Source organism: Hyaena hyaena, unplaced genomic scaffold, assembly GCF_003009895.1.
Source record: "Hyaena hyaena isolate Hyena2069 unplaced genomic scaffold, ASM300989v1 scaffold_21, whole genome shotgun sequence".
NCBI classification, from domain to species: Eukaryota; Metazoa; Chordata; class Mammalia; order Carnivora; family Hyaenidae; genus Hyaena; species Hyaena hyaena.
In genome coordinates, this window is record NW_024080653.1 from 1,019,033 (window position 1) to 1,033,444 (window position 14,412).

General features: G+C 54.8%; 1 protein-coding gene across 3 annotated transcripts in view; it reads left to right on the plus strand.

Annotated features, from left to right (window-relative positions):
* LOC120228227 (SAP30 binding protein) overlaps positions 1-9,383 on the plus strand; it is a 34,922-nt gene extending 25,539 nt beyond the window's left edge. For all 3 annotated transcript variants that reach the window (XM_039226495.1, XM_039226496.1, XM_039226497.1), the window contains 7 exons: positions 2,959-3,047; positions 5,204-5,295; positions 6,055-6,115; positions 6,585-6,636; positions 7,487-7,545; positions 8,530-8,614; positions 8,910-9,383. In XM_039226495.1, coding sequence (XP_039082426.1) covers positions 2,959-3,047; positions 5,204-5,295; positions 6,055-6,115; positions 6,585-6,636; positions 7,487-7,545; positions 8,530-8,614; positions 8,910-9,091 — 620 coding nt within the window. In that variant the 3' untranslated portion in view covers positions 9,092-9,383. The remainder of the gene's footprint in view (positions 1-2,958; positions 3,048-5,203; positions 5,296-6,054; positions 6,116-6,584; positions 6,637-7,486; positions 7,546-8,529; positions 8,615-8,909) is intronic.
* The last annotated feature ends 5,029 nt before the right edge of the window (positions 9,384-14,412 follow it).

Here is a 14,412-nt window from a genome sequence, read left to right on the forward strand (position 1 = left end):
TTGGGGGGGTGTATTTTCTATTTGAGAGAGAGACAAACAGAGCATAAGCAGGGGAGGAGCAGAAAGACAGACACAGAATCCGAAGCAGGCTCCAGGCCTGAGCTGTCAGCACAGAGCCCACCGCAGGGCTCAAACTCCAGAGCAGTGAGATCATGACCTGTGACCCAAAACCCGAAGTTGGACACTTAAGTGACTGAGCCACCCAGGCACCCCTTAATTTTTTATTTATTTTTTTTAGTTTATTTTGGGAGAGAGAGCAGGGAAGGGGTAGAGAGAGAGGGAGAGAATGAATCCCAAGCAGGCTCTGCGCTGTCAGTCCAGAGCCCGATGGAGGGCTCAAACTCATGAACTGTGAGATCATGACCTGAGCTGAGACCAAGAGTCAGACTAAGCCGCCCAGGCGCCCCAAGGTGGCCCCAGGTTTAATGGAGCAAATGAAAGCAGAGAAGCTGACTCTGGCATCTCTAGCATTGTGGCCACCTGACAGCCCTGAGCACGCCTTCCCAGTCTGTCCCCTCCACACACCCCACTGATGCCCCCTCATCATGGCTGGAACTGAGGTGGCGATCCAGTCAGGTTCTCTATGTCTCTGGTGAACTAGAGAGCCTCCCCGCCCCACCCCACGGTACCCCCAGGCACTTCTCTCCCCACCATTACGTAAGCCCAGCTGACTAGCTGGTCCTGCTCAGATTCGTAGCTGGCAGCCACGGATACCATGACTTCTCTGGCTTGGGTGCGCACAGGAGTGAATCACCGAGGTGGACTTCTCAGATCCTGAGTACGGCTGCCCTTCCAGAATGCCCCCAGAAGACCCCGAGAGCTGCCCCCAGTGCCTAGACACATTTGTCCATGGATTTTCTGGGAAGATGGCCTGAGGCCTGTGGCTGCCCACATAGCCATATATACGAGTTTGATGTCTTCTGTTTTAGATCATCCTGGGACTTAGGGAAAGAGTCCCTGAAGGATGGCTCCTGGAAGCTGTGGGAAAAATGTATCTAACTTTCTGACTGTATCCCTTCACTTGCCAGTTACTTGGGAGGAATTCTTTTGTTCCTAACCCGGGAGCTCAGGAGGGGCTCTCCCTCCCTGTCACACTCTATACTGTTTGAGCCCTAGTGTGGTTGGGTTGCTGTGGCAACAGTGTCACACCCTGTTTTTCCAAAAGGCTTTCCTGGCAAATGCCAAAGGGCATTCTTTGTCTTTTGTCACATGCACACATACACCCTCCACCCCTTCTTGTGCCCAAAGCCTGCCCAGGCCCTCCTTGCTTTTGCCTTCCGGAAATAATGAGGACCAGCTCACCCCAGCTAATTCCACTCTCGGCTGGCCCCCATGGCCTGCGTGAGCCTCCGGCTGAGAAGGAGGGAGAAGCCAGGACAAGATTGAACTCTAGGCAGATAATGGGTGCCACCATCGCTGGCGGCGGTAGGAGACAGAAGGTGCTGGGCAAAGAGGAGCACGTAGTCCCCTGGTGGAAACTGCTCCTGGGCAGCAGTGGTGTTCCCGGTCCACAGCAGGACATGTCAACCCGCCTTGGTCTGCTGGCCCTCACTCAGAATGGCACGCCTAGCGCTCTGTTCTCAGGGGGCATCCAGTGAGGACCCACTGCCGACCATGGGAGTCCGCACGCGGAGCACATATGAGGCTCCGCCCCAGCCTCAGGGTGCACAGGGTGCTTCACAGCCTTGAGACTGGCAAAGCCCACGGAGCCATACCCTCAGCCCTTCTCAGCACTGAGTTCTTAGTAGTAACAGCACAGCTCTGAGTGGAGATCAAAGCACCTTATCTGCTAAGAAAATATTAACCGAGCCCCGAGAGAAAAGAGACCAAAGGCTATGCTGGGTTCTCATCAGGCAGCCACTCAGGGCTAAGAGATAGTCTGGCCCAGGGCCTGGCACACAGTGGGTACCCAGTAAGTACTTGCTGGGTGTTATCAGTGCTGGTTTGTTCATTCTTTCCCTTCATCCTGCCCCACCCCACTCCGCCTGCTGTTCGCTCATTGTATGCTCCTTTTCATGAGAGAATGTTTTCGAGAGCACAGACAGAATCTTCGACAAACAGTGCATTGTCTGAGTGACCCAGAGCACACTCTGCGGGCCTGGGGTGGCCAGAGGCCACAGGGAAGGGAGCGCGGAGAGTGGGAAACTTGGGTGGGCAGTGGCAGATCGCCGAGGGCGCTATCCCTTGGGAGTTGTGGTTCTTCACATCAGAATCAGGCCCTTTGTTCCCAAGAACCAGGCGGCGGACAAAAGAAGGTTGATAGGTTTATTTTTAAAAGACTAAGCTAATAACCAGCAGGTGATTTTTGAAATATTTACTCACAAGGCGGTTTTGAATGCTTTGAGTCCCAGGGCATAGGGAACCCGGAACTCTCTTTCTCCTGTGTCTTGGGTAGGATGGCCTAAGATGAGAATGATGAAATTCTGCAACTTTCCAGAATCCTGGGAGGGTGTTGTAGGAACATAGCCGGTGGGGGGGGCTGGAGCTGGCTCACATTGTGAGCCGGTGATGCTCCCCCACCCCCACCCGGGCCTAGGTCCAGCAATGAGAGAATGAATACCACAGAAACTGGCAGATGCAGTAGATCCTGACTCTTCCCCTCCTCGCCTTCCACCCCTCAGCTGGCTGTTGAACATTTACCAGCACACCCTGCACGTACCCTTTCCTTCAAAGTTAACTGCTGGGACACAGGAGCATGCATGCATTCTTGACACTTGTCCCCTCTTTCCCCGAGTTGGCACATGCTCGCTCCTTCTGGTCATTTGATCTCAACTCAGATGATACCCGCAGAGAGACCCCTGCGAATATCGTACTGTCTCATAGCACAGCCTTCATCTCTACAGAAAATGTTATGTGCCTTTTTTTTTTTTAACTTCGTGTCTGGCCCCGATCCTTCCCCCAGCTGCAACCACCCCGACATCCACATGCACAGAATTTTTTCTCTCTGTTCCCCCACAGCCTCCTTCTCTGAAAGAGTCCGGAACATGTCGCCCGATGAAATCAAGATCCCACCTGAACCACCTGGCAGATGTTCAAATCACTTACAAGTAAGTACAGAGCTCGGCTACTTGAGGCCAGTGTAGGTGAGAAAGCCTGGGTCAAAGTGGCTGCTTTGGTCCAATTTTAAGAACCATCAGTAAAAGAAGCAGCCAGATGGGCAGGAGCCTACAGTCCTGGTTACCTCTCTTAGCCCGCCGTCAGGAGTTTGCTCTGTCCCCACCGCCACCCTCTGCCCCATCACCTGGCGCCGTTCCAGCTGGGACCACCAGGTCGCACTCAGGTCCTATGGCAAGGCAGAGAAAATAACGTACCTTCTGTGCCACCCAGCTGAGCCAGTGGGGAACTTTGCCAAGAAACTGAGGGACTATTAGAATGTAAAATAAATAGGACAGAGAAACGCAAAACCGCAAGCATTTCTGGGTCTAAGATTCTGACGCACCAGTTCACTAGCTGCTTGTCTGACAGCATCACAGGCAGACGCGGCCTGAGGTTCGGAAATCCAAGGGAGAGAGGCATTTAGTGCAGTTACTCCCTTGAGAGGGGGACCTCAGGGGAGCCCCCGGGGTTTGCACCTCCTTTTCAGCCTCTGGGATTGTTTCTCCTTGTCCCTCCGCGGGTTTCCTGCATGTGGAACCTTGTGACACAGACCACACAGGGCAGACAGGCCTGCCCACTAGTGGCATCCGGTCCACCTGCTCTACCTTTAATCTGACAAATTCTGCTGGTGCCTCCGGCCACACCACAGGCCCATGGCACCATCCTGACGGATGGATGACTAAGGGGACCTGGGGCTATGGAATGCAGCTGGCTGGGCAGGGCCAGAGTCGGCGCTAGGGGCACCGAGCACATTCTCTTCCTTTCCCAGAAGTCTCCTCCCTTTGCTGAGTTGTCCTCCCCCCCAGGATAGCATCTCCCCTCCCTGCCAGGCAACAAGCCACAGCCCGCAAGGACAGTCTGGCGATCTGCCAGAGACAGCCGGCCGGCTCAGCCCTTAGGTTCGTTGTGTTTCTCATTTTTAAATGCTCCTAATCGTAGGAACCACAACATTAAGTGAACGCTTTAGTTTACTTGAAATGGGATAGCCCATCTGATGGCCCAGGAAACCCAGAAAAGTAATCTCTATTAAGATACAGGTCACCCTCAACTTGCCGGGTCTTCTGTGGAAAGCCCCCCTTGCCCTTGAAGAGATAGTATTGAGGTTTGTCGCTCTTGGCCATCTTTTCCGCAGTAAATGAATCACAAACCTCTCTCTGCACCTCAGTGCTGCCCCTGGCCAGCTCGGCAGAAGGATTCAGCCTTCTGACAAAGGGAGTGGATCACCTCTCCTGATGTTCCCAAAGGGCGTCACACGGGACCTCCGGCCCTGCCCACCTCCTCTCGCAGGTGAAGAGTGCCCCAAATGTTTTTCTTCTGGAGAGTCTGTGCATTTAGCCGCCACTAGTGGGGGAGGCTGTAGAGAGACCTTGCCCTGGGCCAGCATCAGCCTTGCTGGGTCACACTGGGCCTCCTCGCAGGTGGCTCTGTCCTGAGACTCGGGTGTCTGGGGCCTCTTGATGCGCTGGGTGGTGTAGAGGCCGTCTGCCCCAGGGACTGGTCTGGATTCCTCCCAGGTGGCCTTCCTATTGCCCACCAAACGAGAGCAGGGGTCTGGGGGGCAGTTCTAATGAGATGAGCTCTTGACCTTCGACAGCGCCTCTTCATAAAGTGGCGGGGACTGGCCATCTGTGAGCTTCCTACAAGGGACACTAGAAAGCTTATGAGACCAAATCCAAAAAGCTCTACTCCTGCCTTCCGCCGAAAGGACAAGCCTTCCCAGGTCTCCCACTGAGGACTTGATCTGGTGTTTAAATTCAAAACCAGCATCGAGCCCCTGCCCATCCACTCTTTGCCTAAATCCTCTTTGGATGATTCAGGAGCCAGTTGACAAGTGGGGATAATTCATTGTCTTCTCCATGGTTTCTCTGCCTCGATCTTTTAGTACGCCCTCTGCCAGCCATCCAGAGGGAATCAGGAGAAAGCAAAACAGACCGATCTCAGCGCCGGTTCCGGGCTGGGTGGAGAAAGACGATATGACTGGAGTAGGGCTGCACATGGCTCTATGGGTCTCCTGTGACCAAGTGTCCACACACAGCACGTGTGACCCCAGACCGGGATTGCCAGTGGTGGGGTGGCGTCAGAAGCGCTTTTCTGTTTTTCTTCCTAGGACAAGATCCAGAAGCTTTATGAGAGGAAGATAAAGGAGGGAATGGATATGAATTACATTATCCAAAGGAAGAAAGAATTTCGGAACCCCAGGTGAGTTTCCGTGAGTCTACAGGCTCCGTTGGGTCGCTGATGTGGGACTGGGGACTGGGATGTTCCCATGGAGGTGGCAGGGAGAGGCACGGCTAGGATCCCGCCTCTGCCCACAGGGCCACCACCCAGACTGCAGGAACACGGAAGCCAGGGTGTAGATTGGATGCCGAGAGACCTCAGCTGGGCTGGAGGAGGCCTGGCTGGGTTCTCCTGCTCACTCTGCTCCCAAGGCCCAGAGCCTCAGCACACCTCAGTTTCCTCATCTGTACAGTAAGGGAATTGGACGAGGCAATTCCTGTGGCTTCCTCTTTCATTTCCAAAGTGTCACTGATTCTGGGTACAGGTGATGGGTTTTGGGAACAGAGCTGTGTCTGGATCTTACTCCATCCAGTGTCTGAGCAAGTGTCACACCCGGGACTCTGGTATGGTGGTGACATCAAGGACCTGCCCCGGCCCTTATGTGGGCCTGTGTGTGGCCCCGACCCAGCCACACAAACTGAGGGTCAGATGTCTGGACACCATACCCGTCCTGGCCCCTGGCTAATGGTCCATGTCTCTGGGAGGGGGAAGGACAAGGAGTGACTTCATATCAGGCCAGTGGACGTTTCCCCTTCTATCAGGAAGCCTGTTTACAACAATTGGGCTGAGTTTAAAGGGTTCATCTGAGACCAGGAACTGGACCATTCTGGTCTCTCTCTCAAAATCAGGTGCCACAAGGGACTAGGGCCTGCTCAGTGCCTTCTGGTATTTTTCTTTCAGCATCTATGAGAAGCTGATCCAGTTCTGTGCAATCGACGAGCTCGGCACCAACTACCCAAAGGTGTGTCCCGCATGCAGAGGCTGAGGGTAGAGGGGAGGGCACCCAGGGTCCTGCACTCACTCTGCTGGCTTCAGCCTGGAGCCACTGAAAGGCGCGGGTGGCAGCAGTGCTGGCTGAAGAGCACAGTTCCCAGCTCTCTTGTTAGAGTCCCCGTTGCTCTGAAATAGTCCAGGGGAGAGATTGTGGCAACAGACCTGGCCTGAGGCCCCGACTGGTTAGTGAGTGTGGACTCGCTTACTCCTGAAGCACAGCCCATGGACAGACGCGTCCCTGCTTCATATTCCCAAAAGCAAATCAGCCCCCTCTTTGGCTAGAAACCCCGGGTAACCGCTGAGTCCCTCTGTCCTTATGGCACGGGGAGTCCAGGCCAGGAAAGTCTATGGAAAGACTTGGGGAGAAGGGACTTGGGTTTCTAAGCCATTTGTCATCCACTGACCCTTGTTGACTACAGCATTAACTCTTTTTTCAGGATATGTTTGACCCCCATGGCTGGTCCGAGGACTCCTACTATGAGGCATTAGGTAGGTGGCCATCCATCCGTCTGTCCATCCAGTCAGTTCACCAACACGTATTTCAGGGTCCCCTCCGTGTCATGTCGTGTCCAAGGAGGTAGCTATACAGTGTTGAACGAGACAGATCTGCTCTGACTTAGGAGGCTTATGACCCACCGGAGGGGACAAAGCAGTCCTAGCAGTGAGCAGCGCTGGGTGAGAGGGCGCAGGGAGGGCCACCTAACCAACCAAAGGTGGGGGGACAGCCTAGCCAGGGGGCCGTGTTGGAGACAAGGTTTGAAGATGTGCAGAGGCCGGTCTGGCAGAGTCAGGCCGTGTCCCAGGCAGGGGGGCGGAGCATACAGAGGCCAGTGAGAAGGCATTTTCTCAAGGGTCCCAGAAGGGAGAACCGGGAAGATTGCAGAGTCCGGGCCCCCAAGTGGCAGGTCTGGAGCCGGCAGCCTGCAGGCCAGGTGTGGCCTGCAGATGTGTTTTGTTTGGCCTAGGAGTTTCATCCTCCTCTAACTGGAATTCATTGCCAGCATTTTACCCAAACTCTGGGATGCTGCTGCCCTTGGTCAGTGGGAAGGCAGCCCACCCTAGGCCTGCGTCCCCATTCCCGCATGGTGACAGTCAGCTGGGGCTCAGGGGCAACTCCTCCCCCCCCCCCCCCCCCCCCCCCAGACAAGGGCCTTTACATCTAAAGCCTCTGCTCTGTGCTGGCCGAGGGCCGGTACTCCCATCTGCTGGCCTCGAGGCCACCTGTGTGCGGGGTTGGGGGCGTGACAAGCACCGGTGTGGGGTCCCGTGGCCTAAAGTGTCCCTTCACGTGAGAGCTGTTCTGGGGCTGCTTTTGTTACAACTTCTCTGATCCCTGTAGCTAAAGCCCAGAAGATCGAGATGGACAAACTGGAAAAGGCCAAAAAGGAGCGAACCAAGGTAAGTGGTGGACAAGTGTCCTGACGGCCAGGCCTGGGGTCCGGGTGTCGTTTCCCACCCCCCCACCTTCAGCTTGAAGGTGCTTCTCAGTTGCTTCCATTTGGTTTCTTGGGGTCTTGTGGTTCTGCATGCTGCCCTCCCGCCCCTCCCCCTTCCAGCTGCAGAGCCCCGGTGGCTTTCTCTCTGGTGTCACCCGTGTCCTCCCTGACCCAAACAGGCGAGTGTTCTTTCTGAGAGTACTTTCTCAGCCCCCAGATCTGATCTGCACGGTCTGCCTCGGTGCTTCCTTGTAGATCCCGTGCCTGGTGGCCAGGCGACCCCTCATGTTAGAGGCCTAGGCTCCACTTCTTCCCAAGCAGCACGTTCTGGATCCTTTGGGGAACAGAAATTTGGCTCTGAGACTAAATGAGGCTGTGCCCTTTGTGACCAGTCCCTGAGACAGAACACTGGGCCTCAGGGCACCAGCTCTGCCCACCCTTGGATTGGTGTGACCTCCTGCAGCTGCTGTGGCCTCCAGCACGTGCCCTGACCCTGAGCAGAGAGGCTGTGGCCCTCTGGGAGCCGGCGCGGGGGCTGTCGGGTCTTGTCGATCTCCGCGCTTGGTGAAATGCCCCTTCTCTCTCTTTCCCTCCCCACTCCAAACCCCAGGCTTAGCGTGGGCCGTGCCTGCGGCTCCCGGGGACCCAAGCTGCGCTCCCATGCGGGCGGGTGCGCCCCCACCCTGGGCGTGAGGTGGAGCGTCACGCCGGGGTGCCCTGCGTGTGCAGAAACCTGGAGACACTGGGAGCATTCCAGTGCCCCTTTGGAGGGATCTCCGCAAAATAGCAGAGGTGTCCTCCGACGCCTCTCCCTGCCTCACACAGCACAACAGGGCTGCTTCTCAGTGCCTCCTGTGTCCGGCGCGCCCCTCTGTCGCCCAGATGCTGGCAGAAGGATGTGGATAAACAGCTTGGCACAGGTTTTCTCTTTCCTCTTGCCCTCCAGATCGAGTTTGTGACAGGCACCAAGAAAGGTACCACGACCAACGCCACAGCCACTACCACCACCACGGCCAGCACGGCGGTTGCAGGTAGAGGACAGCTTGTCTGGTCCCACACCACACATGGGGTGAGGGCTTCCCGGCCTCATTTTGGGGAACAGAGGCCATGGGGACCCGAGCCGAGCTTCCACCTTGCTGTGCTTTCATTCTGACCCCAGAGTTTGTGAGGCATCTCGGGAGCCTGGGGTGGGGACCCCGGTCCGGGGGCTGCCCCTGGCATTTCTGTGGCAGGCGGCCCCTCAGCTCTGACCATTGGCCCTGCCTGCAAACGCAGTGTTGCTCTTTGGTTTGTCCTGATCCTGACTCTTCCCTTGCCTTCCTCCAGATGCCCAAAAGAGAAAGAGCAAGTGGGACTCGGCCATCCCGGTGACGACGATAGCCCAGCCAACCATCCTCACCACCACGGCCACTCTGCCAGCTGTCGTCACGGTAACCACCAGTGCCAGCGGCTCCAAGACCACTGTGATCTCCGCCGTGGGCACCATCGTGAAAAAGGCCAAGCAGTGACCCGAGGGACCAGCTTGGGGCGGCTCGGACATTCTCCCCTCCTTTGAGGGGAGGAGCCCCTCCGGGATTTGATGAGATTGTGCAGCCCAGGGAGCGACGCAGCGCACAGGTGCCGCCTTGTAGATTTCAGGACTGGGAGTTGCCCCCCAGATGCCACCCCCAAGAGGAGCCTCTGTGTGTCATTCCAGCCAGGAAGAGGACATTGTCACAGAGGAGTCAGGTGCTCCGGAGAGGATCCACACCCCACTTGGGGACTGGTGCCCTATTAAAAGTGCTGTATTCTTACATCTCAGCGTCTTGGATGCAGCGGCCTCTTCTGTGGTCTGTTTCCAGGCACGTGTGGAAGTTCCGAGTACCGTCTCCATCTTCTCTGCTGGGGTTGTTACCTCAGGGTAGGTAATGGAGTGGCCGAAGCCTGTGGCAACAGGGGAGGCCCAGGAAGTTGCCGTGGTTGTTCCCAGCGTGCGCCCCTCGGCCTGGGCAGGTGGGCGTTCAGAGAGCGGGTGAGGCCCCGTGTCGCAGCTGTCTATTGCCCTGATCCTGAAACCCGGCCGGGTCTCAGACAAGGGCCGAGGCCTCTGCTCCTCTGGGCGCAACTGAGCCCTCTCGGACCACTTTTTGTACACACCCAGGCTTTTGAGGTCAGCCAGTTACCAGAAGTCCTGGGTTTGATCCCCAACCCACAGCCAGAGAGGCCTGAGCGCCTGGCCAGGGCTGCCCCGGGGCCTTCAGTGCCCGCCGATCGCAGCCAGCAGGGACGTGAATCACCTCCTGCCCTGGCTGGCGGCAGCTCATTGTTTACGTGAGAGCCAGGCTCCTGGGAGGATCCTGCCACCCCGCCTTTCCTGTGCCTGTTATCTCTGCCCCACAGCAGCGACTGGGCAGCACCAGTGGCTGCTGGGCTCCTCTCGGGGCCAAAACAGATTTCCCAGCCGCCGTCGGCCCGAAAGTCTGGAGGGAATTCGCTTGCCGTTCTCGCTCTTTGGCAGCTCTCCAGTCCAGCGGAAGGACTGCGTGTCGGAGAGGGAAGCCGGGCCGTGAAGGGCAGGTCGCTGCTGTGCCGCGGGCAGAGTGAGAAAGGTGGTCCTCGAACTGCTCCTGATAATTGTAGCATGACCAGAGGAGTGTGATGACCCTGCCGTCCCCAAAATAAACATGGACTTACATTGGCCCCTTCCCCCTCTCCCTGGCCACACACACGCTTGGGCACTGAGGGAGGCCAGTTGGTCCCCCTCCTCTCCTTTGCTGGGACCTTGCGACCCCGGAGAGGAGCTGCTGTGTCCTGAGTCCCAAGAGGGTCTCTGAAGGCTTCCTCCCTGCAGCCTCCAGCAGGGGCGCCTCTGTGGCCTGCGGGCGCTGGGGCTCGCCTGGGAGGCTGTGTGGCTCAACGGGAATGGGAGCAGACGCAGACTCGGCACCTCTGCTCTGGATCCTGGGTTAAACTTGAAGGTGTGTTTTAGTTGCCGTGTCTTGGGCCATCATCTCTGTGAGTCCGCTCTGTCAAATCACCATAATAAAGCTGCTTAAGGTGGTGGTGAGAAGTTCACGAGCTGATGTACGCAAGAGCTCTATAAACTGTGCGGGTGCCCCGCAAGTGCTTGTTGCTGGCCGATCCAGTTCCTTCTTGGTTTAGGCCCAGGAGAGAAGTAAACACCGCTGGTAAAACTGGCCAGGGTCATGGCCCTCCACTGTGCTCTGGGCACCTGCTGCCCGGCCGCTGAGCAGTCATGACCGCTCGCCCAGCAAGTGGCACAGCCCTGAGGTAGCCGTGCTGTTCCCCCAGAAGCCTTATGAGTTGGGTCAAGGTCTCTAATCTCTCTGAACTTCACTCTTTTATGAAACAAGATTAGTGCCTGCCCACCTTAATCCCACTGAGGGTGGCACGGGTTCAGATTACCCATTTCTTTCTGTAGAGAGGATGTCACAGGCACTAGGCACCAAAGTGGTTTCTGCCTGGTTTGCCCCTGCTCGCAAAGAACTCCGTCTGGTCAGACTGAACTCTCCCACCCACCGAGGCATCCCTGCCCCGCCTTTTTCCTGTACTTCTAGCGCTGGGCAATGACCCCATGATCTGTCCCTGGCCAAGAGCAGAGACCCTGCGCTGTCCCCACATCTGATGGGCCACTTCGGAAACCCCTTCTCATTGCCATCATTACTGCTCAGGTCCAACCCTCATTCATCTTTGTAGCAAATTGCTCCGACCTGTCCATGTTTTCTCAGTCTCTCCCACTCCCGTCCAGGTTCCATCTGGCCTCTTCCTCCTACACCCCCTCACCAGGGGGCTCTCGCCCGGCCACATGGCCCCTGCTTTCCCCGCGAGAGTCCCCCTTCAGTGTGGCAAGGCAAGGACACCAGTGGCCCCAGCCTCCCCGCGGCCTCCAGCTCCTTTTCTCCGTCCCTTTGAGCGTCCCCTCCTCTGCACACGTGGTGCTAACAGATGCAGCTCAGGCCTGCCTTCCCGGACTCCCCTGGGCCTTCATCGCTCCTTTCTCCGTGATTGTAACGGCTGAGCACGTGGTGGGGGCCAAGACCACCCGCATCTCCCTGTTCTTATAGGTGGGAGACAGAGTGGTCAGCCTCCTCGTGCCCCCAGTGCCCAGGCGTTTGGAGGGACAGGGATGGATGGAGAGGTGGTCCCTGCCCCCTTGGTCATTGGACTGAAAGTTCCCAACCCTCATCCCACCCACATGGCCTCCTGTTCTGGATTGTCTGCACGGTGGCAATTGTTGAAGCCCAGTAATGGGCGCAGAAAGGTTCCGTTATTCCCTCTAATTCTGTGTATGTTTAAAATTTCTTTAAAAGAAAAAAAAAAAAGGCTATTGAGCCAGAAAAAAAGAATGAGGAAGGTCTCCGTGGACAGATCTGGAGTGACCTCCGGGAGAGAGAAGATGGGGGGGCAGGACACCGCATGAAATATGCTGCCCGTTGTGAAGAAGGGAGGAAATAGGAAACAAAAATGAGAGCAAAGAGATAAAAGAATGAAACCCAAGAAATTAAGAATGTTTGAATTGGAACCATCAATATGAACTCATGATTCCCAAAAAAAAAACCAAGGTCCCAGCTACGTCCACTGGAAGGACCCTGAAGCAGTGGCCCCCCGGGAGCGAGCAGAAGTAGCACCTAGATCTTGATCCCTTAATATGACCCCACAAAAAGGAACAGGGCTCCTTAAAGAAAGGCCTGATCCCGAAATCTAAATGGGACTGGGGCAGTTTCCTACAGAAGGTAAGGAAGACTAACGGGAGTGTTTCAAAGGTCAAGCAAACCGGTTTGAAGGGATTTCCCACTGGCCAAATGTGCTTAAATTTGAACCTTCAGGAAGAATGCAAGTATTGTCAAAAAGGAAAAACCCCATGTTCCCTGTACACTACTAGTCATAACACCCACAGAGCACTTCTGACACCACATGTGTAGGCTTTCCACATCATGTAATTTCTTTTTACATTTATTTATTGGAGAGAGCGCATGAGCAGGGTAGAGGCAGAGAGAAGGGAGAAAGAATCCCAAGCAGGTTCCGCGTTGTCAGCACAGAGCACGGTGCGGGACTCAAACTCCTGAACGGTGAGATCACGACCTGAGCTGAAATCAGAGTCTGAGTCACCCAAGCTGCCCCCACATCACGTGATTCTGACACCAACTGCTTGTAGTTTGTGCAGGCCCCAGGTTAAGAGCTTAGTCCGACAAGTCGGCCCCCTACTGAAATGCTGATTGTAGGGCCGGGCCCCTGGTACTTCTGACCAACTGGTTATAAACTGCGGCCTCCCATGACCCCCTCTTCAGACTCAATAATTTGCTAAAATGGCTCACAGACCTCAGGAAAGCAGTCTACTTATTGGATTACTGGTTTATAAAAGGGATACAAATCAGGGACAGCCAAATCGAAGCGATGCACGGGGGCTCAGGGATTAAGGAACATGGCGCGTGCCCTCTCTGGGCACGCCACCCCCCCAGCACGCCGCCAGGTGTTCAACAAGCTGGGAACACTCTGAACCCCCTTTGGTTAGGATCTTTATGGCGGCTTCATTACTAGGCATGATGGATTAAATCGCTGGCCATTGGGGATGGAACTCCATCTCCAGTCCATCCTCCCTCCAACCCCCATCCCCAGAGGTCTGTGGGGGTGGGGTGGAGGTGGGGAAGTGTTGCAGCTGAAAGTTCCAACTCTAATCATGTGGTTGGTTCCCCTGACAACCAGCACCCCCATCCCTGATGGCTTTCCAAAAGTCACTTCATTAACATAAACTGTTGTGATTGAAAGGGACCTGTTATGAATAACAAAAGGCACTCCTTTCACCTTTAACGGCTCCAGAGCTGTTCTGGGAACCATGGCCAATGACCATTTATAGATGTTTTATTATGTCACATCACCATTGTACACTATTGGATAAATACAAAATTATTCATGGAAAAAATTATTCATGCATAGTATTTGAAAAAGAAGGAAAAAAATGTGGTCGTGACCATTGGAATGGAATACATTAACTCTTCACTCTGAAATTGATAGTTAAAAGAATTCACCCTTTGGGCATTTTTTTTTTTTTTATAGTTTATTTGTGAGATAGAGACAGAGGCATGAGAGAGGGAGACACAGAATCTGAAACAGGCTAGAGGCTCTGAGGTGTCAGCACAGAACCCGACGCGGGGCTCAAACCCACGAACTGCGAGATCATGACCTGAGTCGAAGTCGGACACTTAACTGACTGAGTCACCCAGGTGCCCCCACTTTGGGCATTCTTGATGGAATATTAAAATGGTGCAATTATGGGGCGCCTGGGTGGCTTAGTCGATCAAGCGTCTGACTTTCGCTTAGGTCATGATCTCGCGATTCGTGGGTTCGAGCCCCGCGTCGGGCTCTGTGCTGACTGACAGCTCAGAGCCTGGAGCCTGTTTCAGAGTCTGTATCTCCCTCTCTCTCTGACCCTCCCCTGTTCACGCTGTCTCTCTCTATCCTAGAAATAAATAAAAATATTTTAAAAAAAAAGATAAAATGGTGCAATTATTCTGGAAAATAATATGGAGGTCCTCAAAAAAGTAAACATGGGACTACCACATGATCCATCAATCCCATTTTGGGGTATGTATCCAAAATAATTGAAAGTAGGGTGGAGAAGATTTGCACATCTGTGTTCATATAGCAGCATTATTCACAATTTCCAAGAGGACAACCCAATGCCCACTGACAGAGGAATGGATAAACAAAATATGATATTTAGGTACTAAGGAATATTCAATCTTAAAAAGGCAGAAGATCTTGCCCCATGAAACATAGATGGATTTTATAAGTGAAACAAGCCAATCACAAAAGATAAATATGATTTCAC